The sequence below is a fragment of the Helianthus annuus genome, chromosome 9, assembly GCF_002127325.2.
Source record: "Helianthus annuus cultivar XRQ/B chromosome 9, HanXRQr2.0-SUNRISE, whole genome shotgun sequence".
Taxonomy (NCBI): Eukaryota; Viridiplantae; Streptophyta; class Magnoliopsida; order Asterales; family Asteraceae; genus Helianthus; species Helianthus annuus.
In genome coordinates this window covers 174744628-174762742 of record NC_035441.2, presented here as the reverse complement: position 1 = coordinate 174762742, position 18115 = coordinate 174744628, and the positions used below count along the sequence as shown (strand labels likewise).

At 34.2% G+C, this 18115-nt stretch overlaps 1 protein-coding gene and 7 non-coding genes across 8 annotated transcripts; 1 reads left to right on the top strand and 7 right to left on the bottom strand.

Annotated features, from left to right (window-relative positions):
• Positions 1-226: 226 nt before the first annotated feature.
• Positions 227-1753, top strand: LOC110912487 (NAC domain-containing protein 79). The gene is made up of 3 exons (XM_022157222.2): positions 227-514; positions 594-871; positions 997-1753. The coding sequence occupies exons 1-3, from the start codon at positions 325-327 to the stop codon at positions 1546-1548; spliced, it is 1020 nt and encodes a 339-aa protein (XP_022012914.1). The 5' UTR covers positions 227-324; the 3' UTR covers positions 1549-1753.
• Positions 1754-6586: 4833 nt separating this feature from the next.
• On the bottom strand, positions 6587-6660 carry TRNAT-AGU. The gene has a single exon. It is a non-coding gene; the product is annotated as a tRNA-Thr (tRNA).
• A 200-nt stretch (positions 6661-6860) lies between these two features.
• TRNAT-AGU lies at positions 6861-6934 on the bottom strand. The gene has a single exon. It is a non-coding gene; the product is annotated as a tRNA-Thr (tRNA).
• A 1600-nt stretch (positions 6935-8534) lies between these two features.
• TRNAT-AGU lies at positions 8535-8608 on the bottom strand. The gene has a single exon. It is a non-coding gene; the product is annotated as a tRNA-Thr (tRNA).
• Positions 8609-8801: 193 nt separating this feature from the next.
• On the bottom strand, positions 8802-8875 carry TRNAT-AGU. The gene has a single exon. It is a non-coding gene; the product is annotated as a tRNA-Thr (tRNA).
• A 7805-nt stretch (positions 8876-16680) lies between these two features.
• On the bottom strand, positions 16681-16754 carry TRNAT-AGU. Its single transcript has one exon. It is a non-coding gene; the product is annotated as a tRNA-Thr (tRNA).
• A 195-nt stretch (positions 16755-16949) lies between these two features.
• Positions 16950-17023, bottom strand: TRNAT-AGU. Its single transcript has one exon. It is a non-coding gene; the product is annotated as a tRNA-Thr (tRNA).
• Positions 17024-18034: 1011 nt separating this feature from the next.
• On the bottom strand, positions 18035-18108 carry TRNAT-AGU. The gene has a single exon. It is a non-coding gene; the product is annotated as a tRNA-Thr (tRNA).
• Between the last annotated feature and the right edge of the window lie 7 nt (positions 18109-18115).

Sequence of the window (18115 nt, the reverse complement as noted above, 5' to 3'; positions counted from 1 at the left end):
AAAGAATATAGCAAAATGCCACATTTACCCTCTCTCCATTTTTGAGTTGTTTGTTCTGTTTCTTTTTTTCCTTATAAGTCTTTCAATCTTCTAGCATACACCATCTTTTATCTCACTTTTATATCATCATCAACCTCATGGCTGTTTTTTTCAATGATTCCCCTTAACTTTCAAGATCAATCCACCCCCCATATATATGCATGCTCTCATCCAACCCAAGTAATCCCATATGTAATCTTGGCCTAAAAACTCATTTTATGCAAAAAGTTTTCATCCTTTTCAGTTTCAAGAAGAATAAGATTCAAGGATCTAGCCTTTAGTAATATGATGGAGAAGCTCTCTGGTCATGGTCAAGAGGAAGATCAAATGGATATGCCTCCTGGATTCCGGTTTCATCCAACCGATGAAGAGTTGATCACTCATTATTTGTCTAACAAAGTTGTCGATAACAACTTTGTCGCTAAGGCTATCGCGGAGGTTGATATGAATAAAATTGAGCCATGGGAATTGCCTAGTGAGTTCTTTAACTACTAAACTTTTTTTAAACTTTTTTTTTTTATTTTGTAACTTTAACTTGTATGTGTTTTTAAAAGAGTTGGCGAAATTGGGAGGGAAAGAGTGGTATTTCTTCTGTGTTAACGACAAGAAGTACCCGACCGGATTGAGGACAAACCGAGCAACCGCGGCAGGTTATTGGAAAGCGACCGGAAAAGATAAGGAGATTTCAAGGGGGAAATTGCTGGTCGGAATGAAGAAAACTTTGGTTTTCTACATGGGAAGAGCTCCAAAAGGGGAAAAGACGAATTGGGTGATTCATGAATATAGATTAGAGGGTAAATCATTGCTTTCAAACTTGCCAAGATCAGCTAAGGTAATAGATTCTTAATTTTTAATTCTTCCCCTGTTTTTACTCTGTTTTTGCTCTGTTTTACTCTGTTTTTGCTCTGTTTTCCTCTGTTTTTTTTTTATTCTGATTATGTGTAATTTAAACTGCAGAATGAATGGGTGATTTGTCGCGTGTTTCACAAGACTTCAGGGGGCAAGAAATTGCACATTTCAGACCTAACGAGGACGGATTCGGGTGGTGTTGCTACTTCTCTGCCACCATTGGAGTCACCCAAGATCATTCCAAACCTATCCAATTCGATTCATGTGCCCTGCTTCTCCAATTCGGTCGAATTCCAAACAACTCAAAAGAACATGCTCAATAATTTCCTCAACAAACCAATTTTCCCACTCGAATCAAATTCCAATTTGTTGCTTAGCGTCCAGTCGGATCCACTAACGCAACAATTCCCTTCTGGCTCTATGTTCCCGGTGTGTGATCAAGCGATCTTGAGGGGTTTAATCGGGTCCTATAGTCACGGGTTAAAGATGGAGTCAGAGATGGTTAGCGCGTCACATGACACTGGGGTGAGCTCGGAGAAGAACATTGAAATTTCGTCGAATCTTGAAAAGGGTATAAGGGGAATTGTAAATCAAGAAGCCCCATCAACTTCAATTGGACCAATTGATTTGGATTGCCTATGGAATTATTGTAATCAATAATTGGGAACAAGAAGTTGTTCACGAGGATGAATGTATGAATTATGATGGCTGGTTTTCTTTCATGTAGTTGATGTTGAAAGCATGAAAGGGAATGATGATGGTTGGGTTGAGGCAAACATATAAGTATGAATATGAAGAAATTAAGAAATTGTAGATAACATTATTAGTACTAAATTTTGTATTAATTATGTGGCAATTAGTCATATTATATGGTTTTTAATAATCATCATCATTGTATGATATTATTCAAGCATGATGAGACATGAAATATTCAATCGGTTGGTAACTAGGTAGACATTTATGATTTTATTTCATCGTATTAGTTCTTAGGTGTCAAGTTATAATTGATAAATTATTAAAGAAAATGAGAAATGGTCGGGTGAGTTTTCTCATTTTATAAATAACTAATACGTTAAATATTATTTAACGATTATAACTTATATAAACATTTTTAAAACGATGTCGCAAACATGATGATTTAGAATTCGAAAAAATATACAAGTCCTTTGGTCTAAGTTATTGCTTCAACTAAAATTAGATTGTTGTTAAAAAATACGGTCTAAGTTGTTGCTTCAACTAAAATTATTCCATTTTTTTCATAATAAAAAATTTTCGTAAATTTGCAATATCGAGTTGATACGGTATAACCTTTTGTTAAATATGTAAATAATGTTAATTAGAAATACAATGAAAATATTTATTGAGTAATGCACATTCAATGATAGGAGAACACTTTGAGTTTTGTGACGAACCAACCTTCCGAACTTGTCCATATGGAATTTTCATAAAAAGAAACAAAGAATCCTCCACGAAATAAACCACAAGTTGCCATCAAAATGATATTATCATCAATAACAAATCAATATGCATTTGTTAAAACACACATTTAAAATCTTATGTAACATGGTAAACCAAGTCTTATTTTTTGATAAATTTTATAGACAAGTAATATATAACATAATGAAATTAAAAAAAAAATATATGCATACATATTATGGTAATTGTTATAAGGTTGCACATAGTTGAATACACTTTATCCGTGTTAAACTCATTCAATCACTTTAACATGTTTTTAATTACTTTTAACTAATTACTTTTTAATGAATTTTGTCAATTATTAAAACGCAACATCACTTTATGTCACCTCGTTTTATTATTCAAATGTATAAATTAAGTTGGTATGAGTGGTTGTGTGAAAGTTTACTTTATTATTCAAAATTACGCATTAAAGTTAAATTAAACATTTTTAGAAAAACATAGGAATATTCAAATTGAGGCCAACATTTGCACAATTAGTTTTGATTTTTAGTGCATAATTTTATGGAAATATATATAAAAGGATTAATACCCTCAACAAGTTGCTTGGTACAATTTTAGCAACCCACCAAATTAAAGAATGTTATGGTTTATTAAACTAATAATATTAACTTTTGTGTTTCTAAATTACCCATATTTTTTATTTATTTTCATGAGAGGTGACTATAATCAAATTTTGTTACTTTTACTTTGGTTTTCCTTTAATAATCTTTAACAGAATAAATTTATATTAGATTATACTCAGTTGTATCAATATTCAAGATATGTTTATAAAAATTTACACATCAAAAAGATGTGTTTGACTGTTTGAATGTTTATACAACACTATTTATTAAAAGTCACAAGAGAAAATCAAAATATAAACCCAAAATATAACAAACTAATAGTAAATAGTCACATTAACAAGGTATTCAAACTAAATGTGTGCAAATGTTTCTAAATTACCCATATTTTTTTTTCATGAGAGATGACTATAATCAAATTTTGTTACTTTTACTTTAGTAATGTTTAATAGAAAGAATTTATATTAGATTATACTCAGTTGTATTAAAATTCAAAATATGTTTATAAAAATTCACACATCACAAAGATGTATTTGAATGTTTATACAACAGTATTTATTAGAACGCTATTTATTAAACGTTACAAGAGAAAATCAAAATATAAACCGAAAAATATTGAAAATAACGGTAAATAGTCACATTAACAGTGTATTTAAACTAAATGTGTGCAAATAACAGAACCATATTATTTCACTATCTATAATTTGGTAAATGCACTAATCATTGACGAAATATGAGAAGAAGAATGCTTTTTAAGTCCTGGAAAATACTAGAAAATCAAATATTTTACTTTAATATAATTCTGCTTTTTATATAAAAGTAAAATATAATTTGTGTTAAAGTAAAATATAATGTGTTTTTTTTAATAAATTTGAATGTTTGATGTTTAATAAAAATTCAAATGTAAAGTATATTTTATCCACCTTCTTATGTAAATTAAAAAAAAAAAAGCTTGAGTCGTATTTGTTGTTGTCATGTAAGTTGAACACTGGAAAGTTTTTTTATATTATCAAATGTAGATAAAACAAACACATCGCAACGGCATGATTTTAATAACACATAATATATTAAAAGTTATACAAAAAAATCATACTATATTATAAATTAAAACATAAAAAATAATTAAAACTTAGATTGTTATATCAAAAGTGTAAATGAAAACTTTAGATGTGCAAATAGATAACTTTGCATAAAAGTACCCTCTACTAAGCCACTAATCTGAGTATCTGACTTATTGTATGTAATGTATACAAAGTATGAAATTAAAATAAAAATGATTATTGTTAACGTTTTTTCAAATTATCATTATCATTATCAATACATACAATCAGAAGATTGCTGACGTAAGGGGAATAATGAAATCACAGGGTTGGCCAAAAGTGGCGGCCAGGTTTAACTTTTTTTTCCATAAAATAGTTATTTATAAGTCCCGTCAAATTACGATTTTATCCTCTGTTTAAAATTAAGATATTGCCCCAGCTCCAAATTAAATTTATACTTTGTCTCCCGGCATAAATCTACGATTTTGCCCTCTGTTAAAAAATACGCTTTTGCTCGCCCTCGGTAAAAAAATTACGCTTTTACCCTCAGCTAAAATAACGTTTTTGCCCCTTCCCCCCGGTTTTAAATTACGATTTTACACCAGTTTATTATTTTATACATACTTTAAAATTACGGCTTTGTCCACTGTTTAGAATTACGTATTTGCTCTCAGTTCAAAATAAATTTATGCTTTTGCCCACAGCTAAAACTTATGAACTTCCCCTCGGTTCAAAATTACGATATCACCCTCAATTCAAAATTACGTTTTTGCTCCCATTGCAAAATAAAAAAATGGTTTTCCCCAAGCTAAAAATTAGGATTTCACCCTCTGAAAAAAAAAAATTGAATTTTCCCCCAAGTAAAAATAAAAATTTGACTTTGCCCCTAGCTAAAAATCGTGTCAAAAAACTGCCTAACACTCTTTTTACTATTTCTTTCTAAGGAAAACTATAGTAATGTCATTTTAATTGGTTGAAAATTATTCGGTCATCGCCCCGCAACGCAGGCGGGGCATCACCTAGTTATTCAACATATACAAAGACCATGACAGGGAATAGTGTTTCCCTGCCATTGGTCGAAATGGGCGGCCGACGCTTCCCCATTGGACCAACCAGTTTATTATTTTATATCCACTTTACAATTACAGTTTTGCCCCCAGTTTAAAATTATGCTTTTCTCCCAACTTAAAAATATAATAACCCTTTTGCCAGTAGCTCAAAATTACGATTTTGCCAGCGGTTTAAAAATTACGATTTTACCCTTAGCTTATTATTTTATACCCGCCATAAAATTACGGTTTTGCCCCCAGTTTAAAATTATGTCTTCGCCCTCAGTTAAAAATAAAATTATGTTTTTGCCACCAGCTCAAAATTACGATTTTTCCCTCGGTTCAAAATTACGATTTCACACTCAGTTTAAAATTACTTTTTTGCCCCCAACTAAAAATAAAATTATGGTTTTCCCCTACCTCAAAATTACGATTTTACCCTCGATTCAAAATTATGATTTCCCCCAGTTCAAAATAAAAATATGACTTTACACCCAGCTAAACCGAAAATAGGATTTCGCCCTCGGTAAAAAAATTACGCTTTTACCCTCAGCCAAAATTACGTTTTCGCCCTAGTTCAAAATAAAATTTTGTTCCCCCCCCCTCAAAATTACGATTTTACACCAGTTTATTATATTATACTCACTTTAAAATTACGGTTTTGCTTCCAGTTCAAAATAAAATTATGCTTTTGCCCCCAGCTAAAATTTACGATTTTCCCCTTGGTTCAAAATTTCGATATCACCCTCAATTCAAAATTACGTTTTTTTTGCCCCAATGCAAAATAAAAATACGGTTTTCCCCTAGTTAAAAATTAAGATTTTACCCTCAAGAAAAAAAATTGATTTTTCCCCCAAATAAAAATAAAAATATGACTTTGCCTCAGTTAAAAATCGTGTCAAGTAGTTGTCTAACACTCTTTTTACTTTTTCTTTCTAGCAAAACTATGGTACTGTTTTTTTACTTGGTTAAGAATTATTCGGCCATCGTCCTGCAACGCGGACGGGGTAACACCTACTTGGTGACAAAATGCATTGTATGTAGTTTCTCACATTCACTTTGTTCAATTACTGAAAATAGAACCACATTTTGTATTGTAGTATTGTTGAAAGAAAATAACAAATAAATGTTTATCAACTTTTGTTTTAGATACAAACTAAATTCCAATACACGACAAATTCAAAAAATGCACGTTAAATATAAATACTACACCATGTGTTCATACACTCGGTTCTTCATGTAACTTCAACCATAAATTTTACCATTAACGCTAGGGAAACATGTGACATTGTTGAGATAAATATACTTCGAACGAGGAAAATACCAGCCATGGAGACGTATGTGTTACCCTTCGAGTGCAAAGAGCGTGGTTGACACCTCAAGTCCTCAACAAACTGACTCAATTTTTTAGTGTTAAAAAAAAAGAATATGCAACATCTAAATCATAATGCATGTAATTTATGTTTAAACCCTTCTTATGATAAAAGTCCATTCCTATAATACAATTACAAATGCTACCTGAACAGTTTCAACTCCTGAAATAAAATGAAATCAATACAACACAGAAAGTTGCTTTCATTGAGAGTCGAACTCAAGACCTCCCGCTTACTAAACGGGTGCTCTAACCAACTGAGCTATGAAAGCAAGTTGAAATAGGTCCTAATGTTCCCTTTTAATTTCATAAACTATCACTTCCAACCAAAAGAAGTAGATAAGGAGGGTACAATACTACAATGTGGCTGCAATGCTGCATATGGTATTTAAAATTGCCTTTCTAGCTTCTACTCATAACGTCACATATCAATAATCCATGTGACTGAAACAAAAAAAAAAAGATAAAAAAGTGCTTTCATTGAGAGTCGAACTCAAGACCTCCCGCTTACTAAACGGGTGCTCTAACCATCTGAGCTATGAAAGCAGGCTAAGATACATACCCTGTATTCCCCTTTTCTTTTGTTAAACTATCATTTCCCACCACAGGAAGTGGATCAGATCAGGTTGCAATAAGTTCAATTGTAGCCATGATTCCATCATCACATATCAGTGTGAGGCTGTGAGCAAACTGTGAATGTGTGTATATCACAATTCATAACTACTAAAACATTCATCAACAACGGTTCAAAGAAAAATTGTAGAAGTGTACAAACCCAACCCAGCTCATGTCCTCACAGTGTCTAATATGAGTAACAGTCCTTGTTGACTTGTTGCAATCTAATAACAAAGGAGAGCATATTGGAAGCACTTTTGAAATGGTATATGGAAGCTGATTGTTTCTGAAGAGCAAGTGAGTATATGTTCTAGAACATGTCAACCCGGGTGTCAAAGACTCAAACCCCTTTGGAAGCATTATAGTACTACTCGTTACAAGTATCCAAATGGGATTCATGGGGAATAATAGATTTCTGCCTGAAAAGTGGTTGGGAATTTAGTCCTTGTTTAAACGGTGGCATCAAGAATAGTGATGGGATGGATTAAGCTTTGACCTTGATCACAAAAAAAGACCTTTTCAATATCATCATCATCATCATGATTGATCAGAAAATAAAAGCTTTCCCTTATCATCATAATATGAACATAGGGGATATGATATGAAGAATTGTTTGAAATATTTAGTATGTTACCAAAACCCTTGAGAGATTTCTGACTCAAACTGTTGAATTGATCTGGAAACAGTTCACACAAGAGATCATCCAGGTCTGTCTACTCCACGGTCAACAAGTAGGACACGGCTATACCCTCTTAGCTAACAATGTCAACGAACCTATCTTATCATCCGCTAAATATTTACACTACATTTTTCTCTCATCAAGATCAAGTAGAAAAGACTAGTAATGGCATTTACGTCATCAAAAAGTCTTTTTACAATATGCAAATGGGTTTAGCTCTGATATGCTGCTATACTCACTTTTACTTCATTCTCTACAAGTTGTATAAGACATTAGATTTGATCATTCAGTTTAAAAAAACTACCATAATACAGAATGTAATGTAAAAGCATGTACCTCTGGGAGGGGACATCAAGAACCATAGCGCATAGGCAATACAGTGTAGAATAAACAATAGCTGAAATTGACAGCAAAACCTCAAATAAACAAACCCTCCTTAAATTCAACCCAAATCTGGTCTCCAAGATCCGAAAAGATTGTGTGGATCACTGGAATTCCTGTTCAGAGGTGAGTGCTTAACTCTGTGATTCAAAATATGCCTAAAAATAAAGTTATACGGTTGACTTTAGGTTGTTCAAATAAATTCTTATAACTTAAATGGGAGAATTCCAAGTTCAAATACTAATAACTGATGACAAAAACTATTTTACTTCTTATTATTTTAATAGTCTATAAGAAAAACAATGTATTTGAGTAAATAAAAAACTGTAGAATTATAAAATTCTGATCAAATAAAATATTTGTTTATAAATCTAATCAAATAACTATCTAATTTTTTTTTATTAAATAGCCACGTTTTGTTTATATGTTAACCCAAAATAATTTAAAAAAAAAAAAGAACCATAAAAAAGTTGCTTTCATTGAGAGTCGAACTCAAGACCTCCCGCTTACTAAACGGGTGCTCTAACCAACTGAGCTATGAAAGCAAGTTGACCTAGTTCCCTACATTCCATTTTTATTTTATAAAATTATGGTTCCACCTCAAGAAATGGATAAGGGTGCACTACAAACAATGTGGTTGCATATGGTGTCTAAAATAGCCTTACAAGATTATTACATTTCTAGCCATAATATTACAAATAATTATTGTCTCCGAGATTAAAAAAAGATCATAAAAAATGCTTTCATTGAGATTCGAACTCAAGACCTCCCGCTTACTAAACGGGTGCTCTAACCATCTGAGCTATGAAAGCAAGTTGAGATACAACCCCTACATTCCCCTTTTCTTTTGTTAAACTATCATTTCCCACCACAAGAAGTGGATCAGATTAGGTTGCAACGAGTACAATTCTAGCCATGATATCAACATCCCATATCACATATCAAGGGGAGCAAACCGTGACTGTATGTACGTCATAACTACTAAAGCATTCATCAACGTAGATTCAGAGAAAAAAAGTGCACTAGCCTACGCTGTCAAAAGTGAATTAACTAGGTTCAAACCCACCCACCAGTGTCTAATATGAGGGACTGCTTCATCAGTATCAGTCGCGGTTCTCTTGTTGCAATGGAGCAAGAAAACAAAGTTCAATTGTCTCAAAATACCCGGAGCTTAAAGAAGTCAAAAGAACATCTTTAAAATTTTGTTTTATGGTGATGTGATAAGATTCGTTTGCACTGATTTATGGAAGCAAGCTGTCGTCTTAAGAGCAGGTTATTGTTTTATCTAGAACATACACAGGTGTCAAAAACCTTGACATGTATGCTTATTTTTACACCCACTTAGGCTACATAAGTATTATAGCACGTGGTTAACACTCCCCGATGGGATTGTGGAGAAGAATAGATACCTGCCTAAAAAGTAAATATGGCATCAAGAAAAGCGATGGGACTGGATAATTATCCCAATTCATGATTACCCACAAAAGGTTATGAAGAAAGATTTGATGTTAATCATAAAAGAATAGCTTTTGATTACTGCGACACATTAATTTTTTATAGAGTTAATGATTGTGTACTTGTATAAATGTTAAAGGGCTCCGTGGACGCCACTAATGTTGTAGAGGGCTTCTAGCGCAAATAAGTCGCAAAGTTGAGCAAAGTAAGACCCCACGCCGCATATGTAGCAAATCATAGAATATAATAAAGATTATCATGGCTTTATTATAATAGCTGCTCTTTTTACAGAATCAAAATTGGTATAATGATTTAAAAGTGGAAATGTTATGTAATAGACTCCCACTGACCCGTTTAGCATATATTTCAAGAGAGTATATGATCTTTAAGTAGCAGTGCTAAAGAGAAAGAACGGCATGAGCAGGCTGTTCTGAAGATAAAGTTTATGGTGTTTCCTTTATAGTTAAATTTTGATTGGTTACGTTTATGGAATCAAATATCTATAAGTCCATTATAATATTCTAAGAAACATGACAACTTGATTGATCTACTTTAATGTAATTATGTTGAAATAACTAATAGGTTTTGTCTGGGTGATTATCGAACCTACAACAACAACCATACCCAGTAAATCCCACAAATAGCAAAACTATTTGTAGGGTCTGGGGAGGGTGGGATGTAGGCAAACCTTACCCCCATCCCTGAGGATAGAGAGGCTGTGACCCCCAGCTCGAAACAGACAACCAAGCAACAAACAAACAAAACAATATAAATAGGCAACAGAAAAAAAGAGTGATGAAAGAGTAACATAGCAAAAACATGAAAATGTATAATATGCCTATCCACCCGAAGTGTATGAACATACAGAAGGGTTGATGAAATAGTAACATAGTAAAAACAGGAACATGGATAATTTGACATACAACATATAGACATGCCCAATAACAATCACATGCCAAGTCCACCTAAAATGTATAAACATCTAAGTGCTAAGGCAAATCTGTATCTTACCCTAAAAGTCATTAATCTTAACCCTATGCTTCCATGACCTTCTATCCTGAACCATGTTCTCAGAAAGATGCAACTCTAACAAATCTTGTCTAATTCATTCGTCCCAAATCAATTTGGGCCGTACTCTACTCCTCCTCCCCTCCACAGTGATGGTATGCCCAAACCATCTTAGTCTCCCCTCCTTTATCTTATCCGAAATACTAGCCACTCCTAACTTATCCCTAAAAACCTCATTTCTTATCTGGCCTAACCTTGTGTGGCCACACATCCACCTCAGCATCCTCATTTCAGCTACCTCCATTTTACGTGCTTGTGTCTAACTGCAACCGTATAAAGTTTCCCCTTTAATATAAGCCATTAACCACCCCCCCCCCCCCCCCTTTTTTTTGCAATATGCAAACCGATTGAGCCCCTGTGTACCATGATCCCACTCCATAACCAACATGAAACATACCCAATACTAAATAAAGGAAACATGTATACAAGTTCTTCATGGTCTAATTCAAAATACAGATCCTGTAAACTGTACTAAATGAACCTTCTTTGTCATTAATAAGTGCAAACAAAAAGCTTTATTCTAGTTCTAAAATAGTTTAACTTTAGTTCTGACACTTGTACTTGATTGTTTACAAGTTGTATAAGCAAGTAGATAGTGATTAAGGTGCATTAAACTATATTATACAATTATAAATGTATATATTTATTATTATTATACCTCTGGGATGGGCACATCAAAGCATAGTATCAGCAACAGCCCATTTGGTGTAGAATCTTTGAAATAAATGACAGAAACTGACCCCTTTTAACTTAAAAAGAATTCAACCCGACTCTGGTCTGTTGATCACCAGTTGTCTCCAAGATGGAAAAAGGTTGGATGGATCGGTGAGTGCTTAATAGCATCTGATCAGAGATTGTCGGTTAGGTTTGATTCTTTGGATTCATGTAATTTGGGTTTTTTTTTCGGAATTAGGGTTCATATTAACCCCAAAACGGGATAATTCTAATTTCTAAATATTTATAAAAAATGGTTGTGAGTGAATTAGTATGAAAAAAAGGTAGTGATAAATATATAAAGATTAGGGTGTGGTATCGTTACAAAGTTAATTTTTCCTACAAAGTGTAGAAAGTCACAAAATACCATAATTTAAGCCATAAAACACACTTAAAACCCAAAAATAACATGGTGAAGTTCACTAAAACACAATATCCAAACCCTAACAGTGCTTAAAAACTTCAAACACAACATCGTACAACTATGAATATAAAACATAACATGATAATCAACATAAAACACACTAATGTTAGTTATTCGATAATCAAAGCCTTATCATCCAAAACGCAACACAAAACCCACAAATATGGTGTTTTAGTAATCTCCACTATATTATTTGTGGGTTTTGAGTGTGTTTTATGATTGACATTATGGTGTTTTATGACTTTTTACACTTTGTAGGAAAAATGGACTTTGTAGCCAACTCCCACCCAGAGTAAATTACAAGTTTTGTGCTTTATGTTTGTATCAAACTGCAGGCGGTGTCCTTTACCTTTAAATTTGACGCGTTTTGTCCTTAACGTTTCAAAATCCTACACGTTACGTCCTTTAGGCTAAACCCAGTTAGATTTTTTGGTTAAGTATGGTCATGTGCCTTGCACATGAGGGTATTTTTGTCATTGCACCTTTCCAGGGGCTATTTTGTAAAAAAAATTATTCAGGGCCTATTTTGTACCAAATTTATTCACCACCATCTACTACCACCTCATCCTCTCCACCATCCTCCTCCTCACCCTCACCACCACCGTCACAACCACCGATCTCCCTGATTCCGGCAACCTCATCCTCTAAAACTCAACAAAATTCCATCGAAAACCCCTATCAAATAGCATGGACAGATTCTTCAAATTCAAATATTCAATTACACCATTTTTCTTTTCATCAAAAATATCAAAAACCTATCAAACAAAGTAGCATTTTGGTAATGTGGGATTTAAATGAATAAACAAACTGAATAGCCAAACTAGGACAAACAAAACTTTAATCGAGCATTTACCCAGTTCAAAAGTAAATTCTTGGCCTCAGGGGTATTAAATAAATTCAGAATCCATCCAATTACCACTGTGCTCCACCCAACGTCTAACACATCCACCGCCTTTTTTTCTCTGTCAACCACACCGCAGCACCCCCAACCCCACCGCACCAACCCCAAATCTTCATCAAACCTTAGAAATTGTTCAAACCTTAGAGAGAAATAGAGAGAACCAGAGATGTACGACAGAGATGTATACAACAAATCCTATTGTCTCCGTACTGAGAGAGACATCGGAGGTTGGTTGTCGCCGGGAAATGATCTAAGTGGGGGCGATGGTAGCTGTGAGGGCAATGGTGGGGAGGGGGTGGGTATGAGGGCAGTGGTGTTGTGGTGGCTATGAGGGCGGTTGGGGTTGTGGTGGCTATGAGGCGATGGTGGCTGAAAACTAGAGAGAGAGAGAGGGGAGTGAAACTGTGAAAGAGGGGTAAAGAGAGAGAGAGAGAGAGGTGTGAGATAGATAGTGTGTGTATATATAATATAATATAATATTGGTTTTCTAAATTTATTTTTGTTTTTTATTAAAATAATTTTGAATTTATAGATAAAAAGACCAAATTGCCCTTGGGTAACCAGATCTAACAAAAAAAATTTAACTAGGTTAGGGCTAAAGGACGTAACGTGCAGGATTTTGAAACGTTAAGGACAAAACTCGTCAAATTTAAAGGTAAAGGACACCGCCTGCAATTTGGTACAAACATAAAGGACAAAACTTGTAATTTACTCATATATAAAAAAATATTATCTAATTAAAAGAGTGAATTTCAAGGATTGTCCTTTATCTTTATACCCATTTTCAGGCGCTGTCCTTTATGTTCAAAATTGACGAGTTTTGTTCTTTATATTTTCATATCATACACATTTTGTCCTTTAGGCCTAACCCAGTTAGTTTTTTCAGTTAAATTTGGTCATTTGCTTTGCACATGAGGGCATTTTTGTCAATTCAAAGGTAAGTTCAAAGGCAGATTTACAGCTCAAAGCTTCTGAAACCTTTGAATTGACAAAAATGCCCTCATGTGCAAAGCACATGACCAAATTTAACTGAAACAACTAACTGGGTTAGGCCTAAAGGACAAAACGTGTATGATATGAAAACATAAAGGACAAAACTCGTCAATTCTAAACATAAAGGACAGCGCCTGAAAATAGGTATAAAGATAAAGGACAATCATTGAAATTCACTCTAATTAAAAAGAAAAAGAAAAGACAGTGATTTTTAGTATAATTATAGAGGTTGAGTAGAAAATCGATTATGAATGCTATCAGATGCAGGTCTTATCAAACGAAATAAGAAACAAATGTATTTTGATTATTAGGCTATACGGTATGGGAGATGCTCATTCTTGGAGGATGACCATCCATGTCAGCGTCACGTAGATCGGGTGTGAGGATGGGGCAAAGAGGATGGAGCTAGGGAAATGAAGGATGAGCCTAAAATATATATGTATATATTGTATGTATATGTGTGTGTGAGAAGGGAATGCACCAACTTTTGTCTTATTCGAACATCCCCATCGTCCTAGACCAGACGTTTGAGACGACGACGGGGCGGGGGGAATGGTGTGCAGGGCGGCGACAGGCTGCGACGGGCTGAGAACGGTCCCCATACCGTCTAGCCTTAAACATCAATTTTGTAGTTGTTGATCTATCAAGGAGTTCTATTACTTATACCTTGACACCTTGTAGATCAATAACCACAAAGTTGATGTTTACTAGAGAATAAACCAATTCATACAATAATATTAAAAAGTTATTGTATAAATTGATTTATTTATATAGTAAGTTTTGAATATTAATCTGCAATGAACATAGTGATTTTTGAAACTTTTTATTCATAACTATTTGTATAGGTCATTATTATAAATTATGAAATTATATAATATGCTTGTATGATTCACACTTTATTTATTTTAATTTCTAGTTCTCGTTACTACCATTATAAGTATTTTTAGAAGTTAAATACTTGTCATCATCCTTGCACCGTTTTAGAGGGCTAAGGCTCGAGCTTGAGTTTCATTTCTAAAACTCAAGTTCTGAGTTCTGCTCATGAGTATTTTTCAAGCTCAAGCTCATTTACGCTCGTTTATTAATAAATTATTTAATTTTTTATTTCTACAATTTTATATATAAAATAGCATAAATTATATTATAGTTTTATATTTATAATAGTTACTGTACAAATAAAAGTTCGTTTAGGCTTGCGTGCCGACTTGAGCTCATTTACTAAACGAGCCTCAATAAAAGCTTGAGCTCGTTTAAGTTTGCCTCGATTCAAGATTTTAACAAACCGGTGTCAAGTAACTCGGCTCGTTTACACCCCTAGTAAAAAGGTTGAAACCCACTACTGTCACCGTTGCATCCAAAACCACCCATGCCCACATCAAAAACTATAATTGGTACAAAGTGAACTATTTTCAATGTTTTCATAACCGGACCGGACATCGAACCGGCCGCCTTACGGGTTCATTGGTTGGACCGGTCGGATCGGTCAGACCGGATTTAAGAACCGGATGATAAAATATGTAGTTTCAAAAATATATAAATTTATTATTTTTTTTTTTTGGCCAGCCAAAGAGAAGATATCATTCCACCAAACAAAAGCCTTTAGCAAGAAGCTAAGAGGCAATTACACCAGAGAACAAAACAAAGACAAGACACAGAGGAGTTAACCAAAGTCCAACTCTTCAAAATTATTCCAGCTGTCTTCATTCACCCCTGATAACTTAGCCCTTTTCACCATCCACCAAAAGCTGTTGTCTTTTATGTCTTCCACAGTCGTCATCGCATTGGCCCGGCACCCTTTAAAAATCTTGTTGTTTCGTTGTAACCAAATCTGCCACAGCGTGAGAAGGAAAATTGAGTACACCACTTTTTTTTTACTTTTATTATATTCTCACTTAACTAATTTCATTAAATTTTTATTTTCATTTACTAGAAAGCAGATAATTTATTAGTCTAATAAATAAATTCTTGAAATATAATTATGCTCATTTTTTACTTTTATTATATTCTCACTTAACTAATTTCATTAAATTTTTATTTTCATTTACTAGAAAGCAGATAATTTATTACTATTTATTTATCTTTAATATGAGATGACTTAAAAATAATCCATGTACAATATAATTTCACTTAGTGCAAAAAGCCCAAATAAACAAACGTATCTATTATCTCATATGTGAGCCCACCATTTATTAATTAGGGTTTTTTTAAAGCAACTTTAGATCTGTGTTTCTCGTTCTTCACTTTCACAGTCTACCCTTATCTCATTCTCTCTTTTTATTAAACCTTCCTTCCATCTTCCATCTGTAACATACAAATTAAGAAGATCGAAGGCCTTTGGCTTATTTTGAACATTGTTTTGAAGATAGTTAGCTTCGCCGGAAGTTGAAACGAAGGTAGTCGGCTCCGGCGAAGATAAAGATAACGTTGCGTCAAAGACTAAACTGGTCCGACCGTGGTCACCGGGTCCCGGTTCAATCGTTTGGCCGCTTAGAACCGGCCGGTTCATCTGAAAACGGTTTAGGTAGCGTAACCGGACCGCCGGTGTCACCGGTTCCCGGTCCGACCGGTCGAACCGGCCGGTCCGGTCCGGTTTTAAAAACACTGGACTATTTTACTTTAACGCAACTTGAAAGTAACACTAATGCTCTTCAAGAATCCTAATGCACAAATTATTATGTCCCTCAAAGTGATAATTCTTTAAAAACTAGAGAATATTGTTTCTCCCCCGACAAGGCCACTCCCCCTTCGCTGCTTTCCTCAAAGTGGACACAAGTGTGAAACAGACAAGGTAAGAATATAAACATATGTACAAGGCAAATCAATCATCAACAAATTAATATTCATAATTCTAAGTATGCACAAAGCTAGTATACATACATATTAAGCACAACATATAACTACCACATAGTGATCAACTCACACAATCAAGAGCCACATAGGCAATCCCAATGCCAATTTTTTAAAACAAAAAAATACCAGCCATGGAGATGGTGATAAAAAAAAAACTACATTCCTACAGTTTCATCTGCACCAAATTAAATATAGAGAATTCCAAAAGAATGTGCTTTCATTGAGAGTCGAACTCAAGACCTCCCGCTTACTAAACGGGTGCTCTAACCAACTGAGCTATGAAAGCAATTTGCGAAAGGTACTTATGTTCCATTTAAATATCATAAACTATCATTTCCAACCAAAAGAAGTAGATAAGGAGGGTACACTACTACAATGTGGCTGCAATGCTGCGTATGGTATTTAAAATTGCCCTTCTACTTCTACTCATAACATCACATATATCAATAATCCCTCAGATTGAAAAAGGAAGATGAAAAACTGCTTTCATTGAGATTTGAACTCAAGACCTCCCGCTTACTAAACGGGTGCTCTAACCATCTGAGCTATGAAAGCAGACTGAGATACATACCCTGTATTCCCTTTTCATTTTATAAAATTATCGTTCCCTATGATAAAAAGACAAAAAGTGGATAAGGGTGCACTGCTTCATCAGGGTCAGTCCCCGTTGTCTTACTGTAATAGATGGATGGGGCATGAAAAGAGGTTCAATTAAAAAGGCACAAGTGCAAGCCGGATTCGAGGCTGTTTCATTCTTGGGTTTGTAAAACATCTAAAACATTGCGTACCAAAAAGTTTACCATGAACTAGTGGTTTGTCTTGAGCTCTAACTCAGAGAACATTTCTGCCCACACTTTCCTGTTATGCAACTTTGTTTTGGTTTGTTGATAAAGTCCAAATAGTTCAGTGGTAACTGTTGGATGTTCCCAATACACATCTATTTTCTCTCAAAATATCTGGTGCATACAGAAGTTGAATAAACAGCTTTGGAAATTTCTTTTATGGTGACGTAGATTTGTTCGGAATGATTTAAGGAGGCAGTTGTCTGTAGAGTAAATGAGTATTTCATCTAGAACATATCAACTCCAATCAACCAGGGGTGTTAAAACCCTTTCCTGAATGCCCTATTGTTACAACAACTTGTGCTATATAAGAATTATCATACTACCTCGTTACAGATCCCCGTATGGGATTCATGGAGAAGGATCATAGATCCCTGCCTTAAATCGGATATATGATGAGATGAAATAATTATCACATTTCATGGTCACCCATAAAACGTTTTGAAGAAAGCTTTTATCTTGATCATAATAAATAGCTTTTCATCATCATAATCATGAACTAGGTGAAGAGCGGTTGAGATCTTTGGTGTGTTACCTAAACACTTGAGAAATTCTGATTCCAACTATTGAATCCATCAATTATCCGGGCGGATTCACGGTCATAGTTTTTGTGTGTGTGGTTATTGAACCTAACAATGAAATCAAAGTCATCAGAAACCCTTTCTGCATTGGTTCAGTGTCTGAGAATCTGATATAAAAAGTATAACAACAATACACCAAAAAGTGCTTTCATTGAGAGTCGAACTCAAGACCTCCCGCTTACTAAACGGGTGCTCTAACCAACTGAGCTATGAAAGCAAGTTGG

Coding starts and splice junctions, on each gene's coding strand:
- LOC110912487 (XM_022157222.2), top strand. CDS start 325: ATGATGGAGAAGCTCTCTGGTCATGGTCAAGAGGAAGATCAAATGGAT. Junction 515..593: donor TGAGCCATGGGAATTGCCTA/GTGAGTTCTTTA, acceptor TGTTTTTAAAAG/AGTTGGCGAAATTGGGAGGG. Junction 872..996: donor ACTTGCCAAGATCAGCTAAG/GTAATAGATTCT, acceptor TTTAAACTGCAG/AATGAATGGGTGATTTGTCG.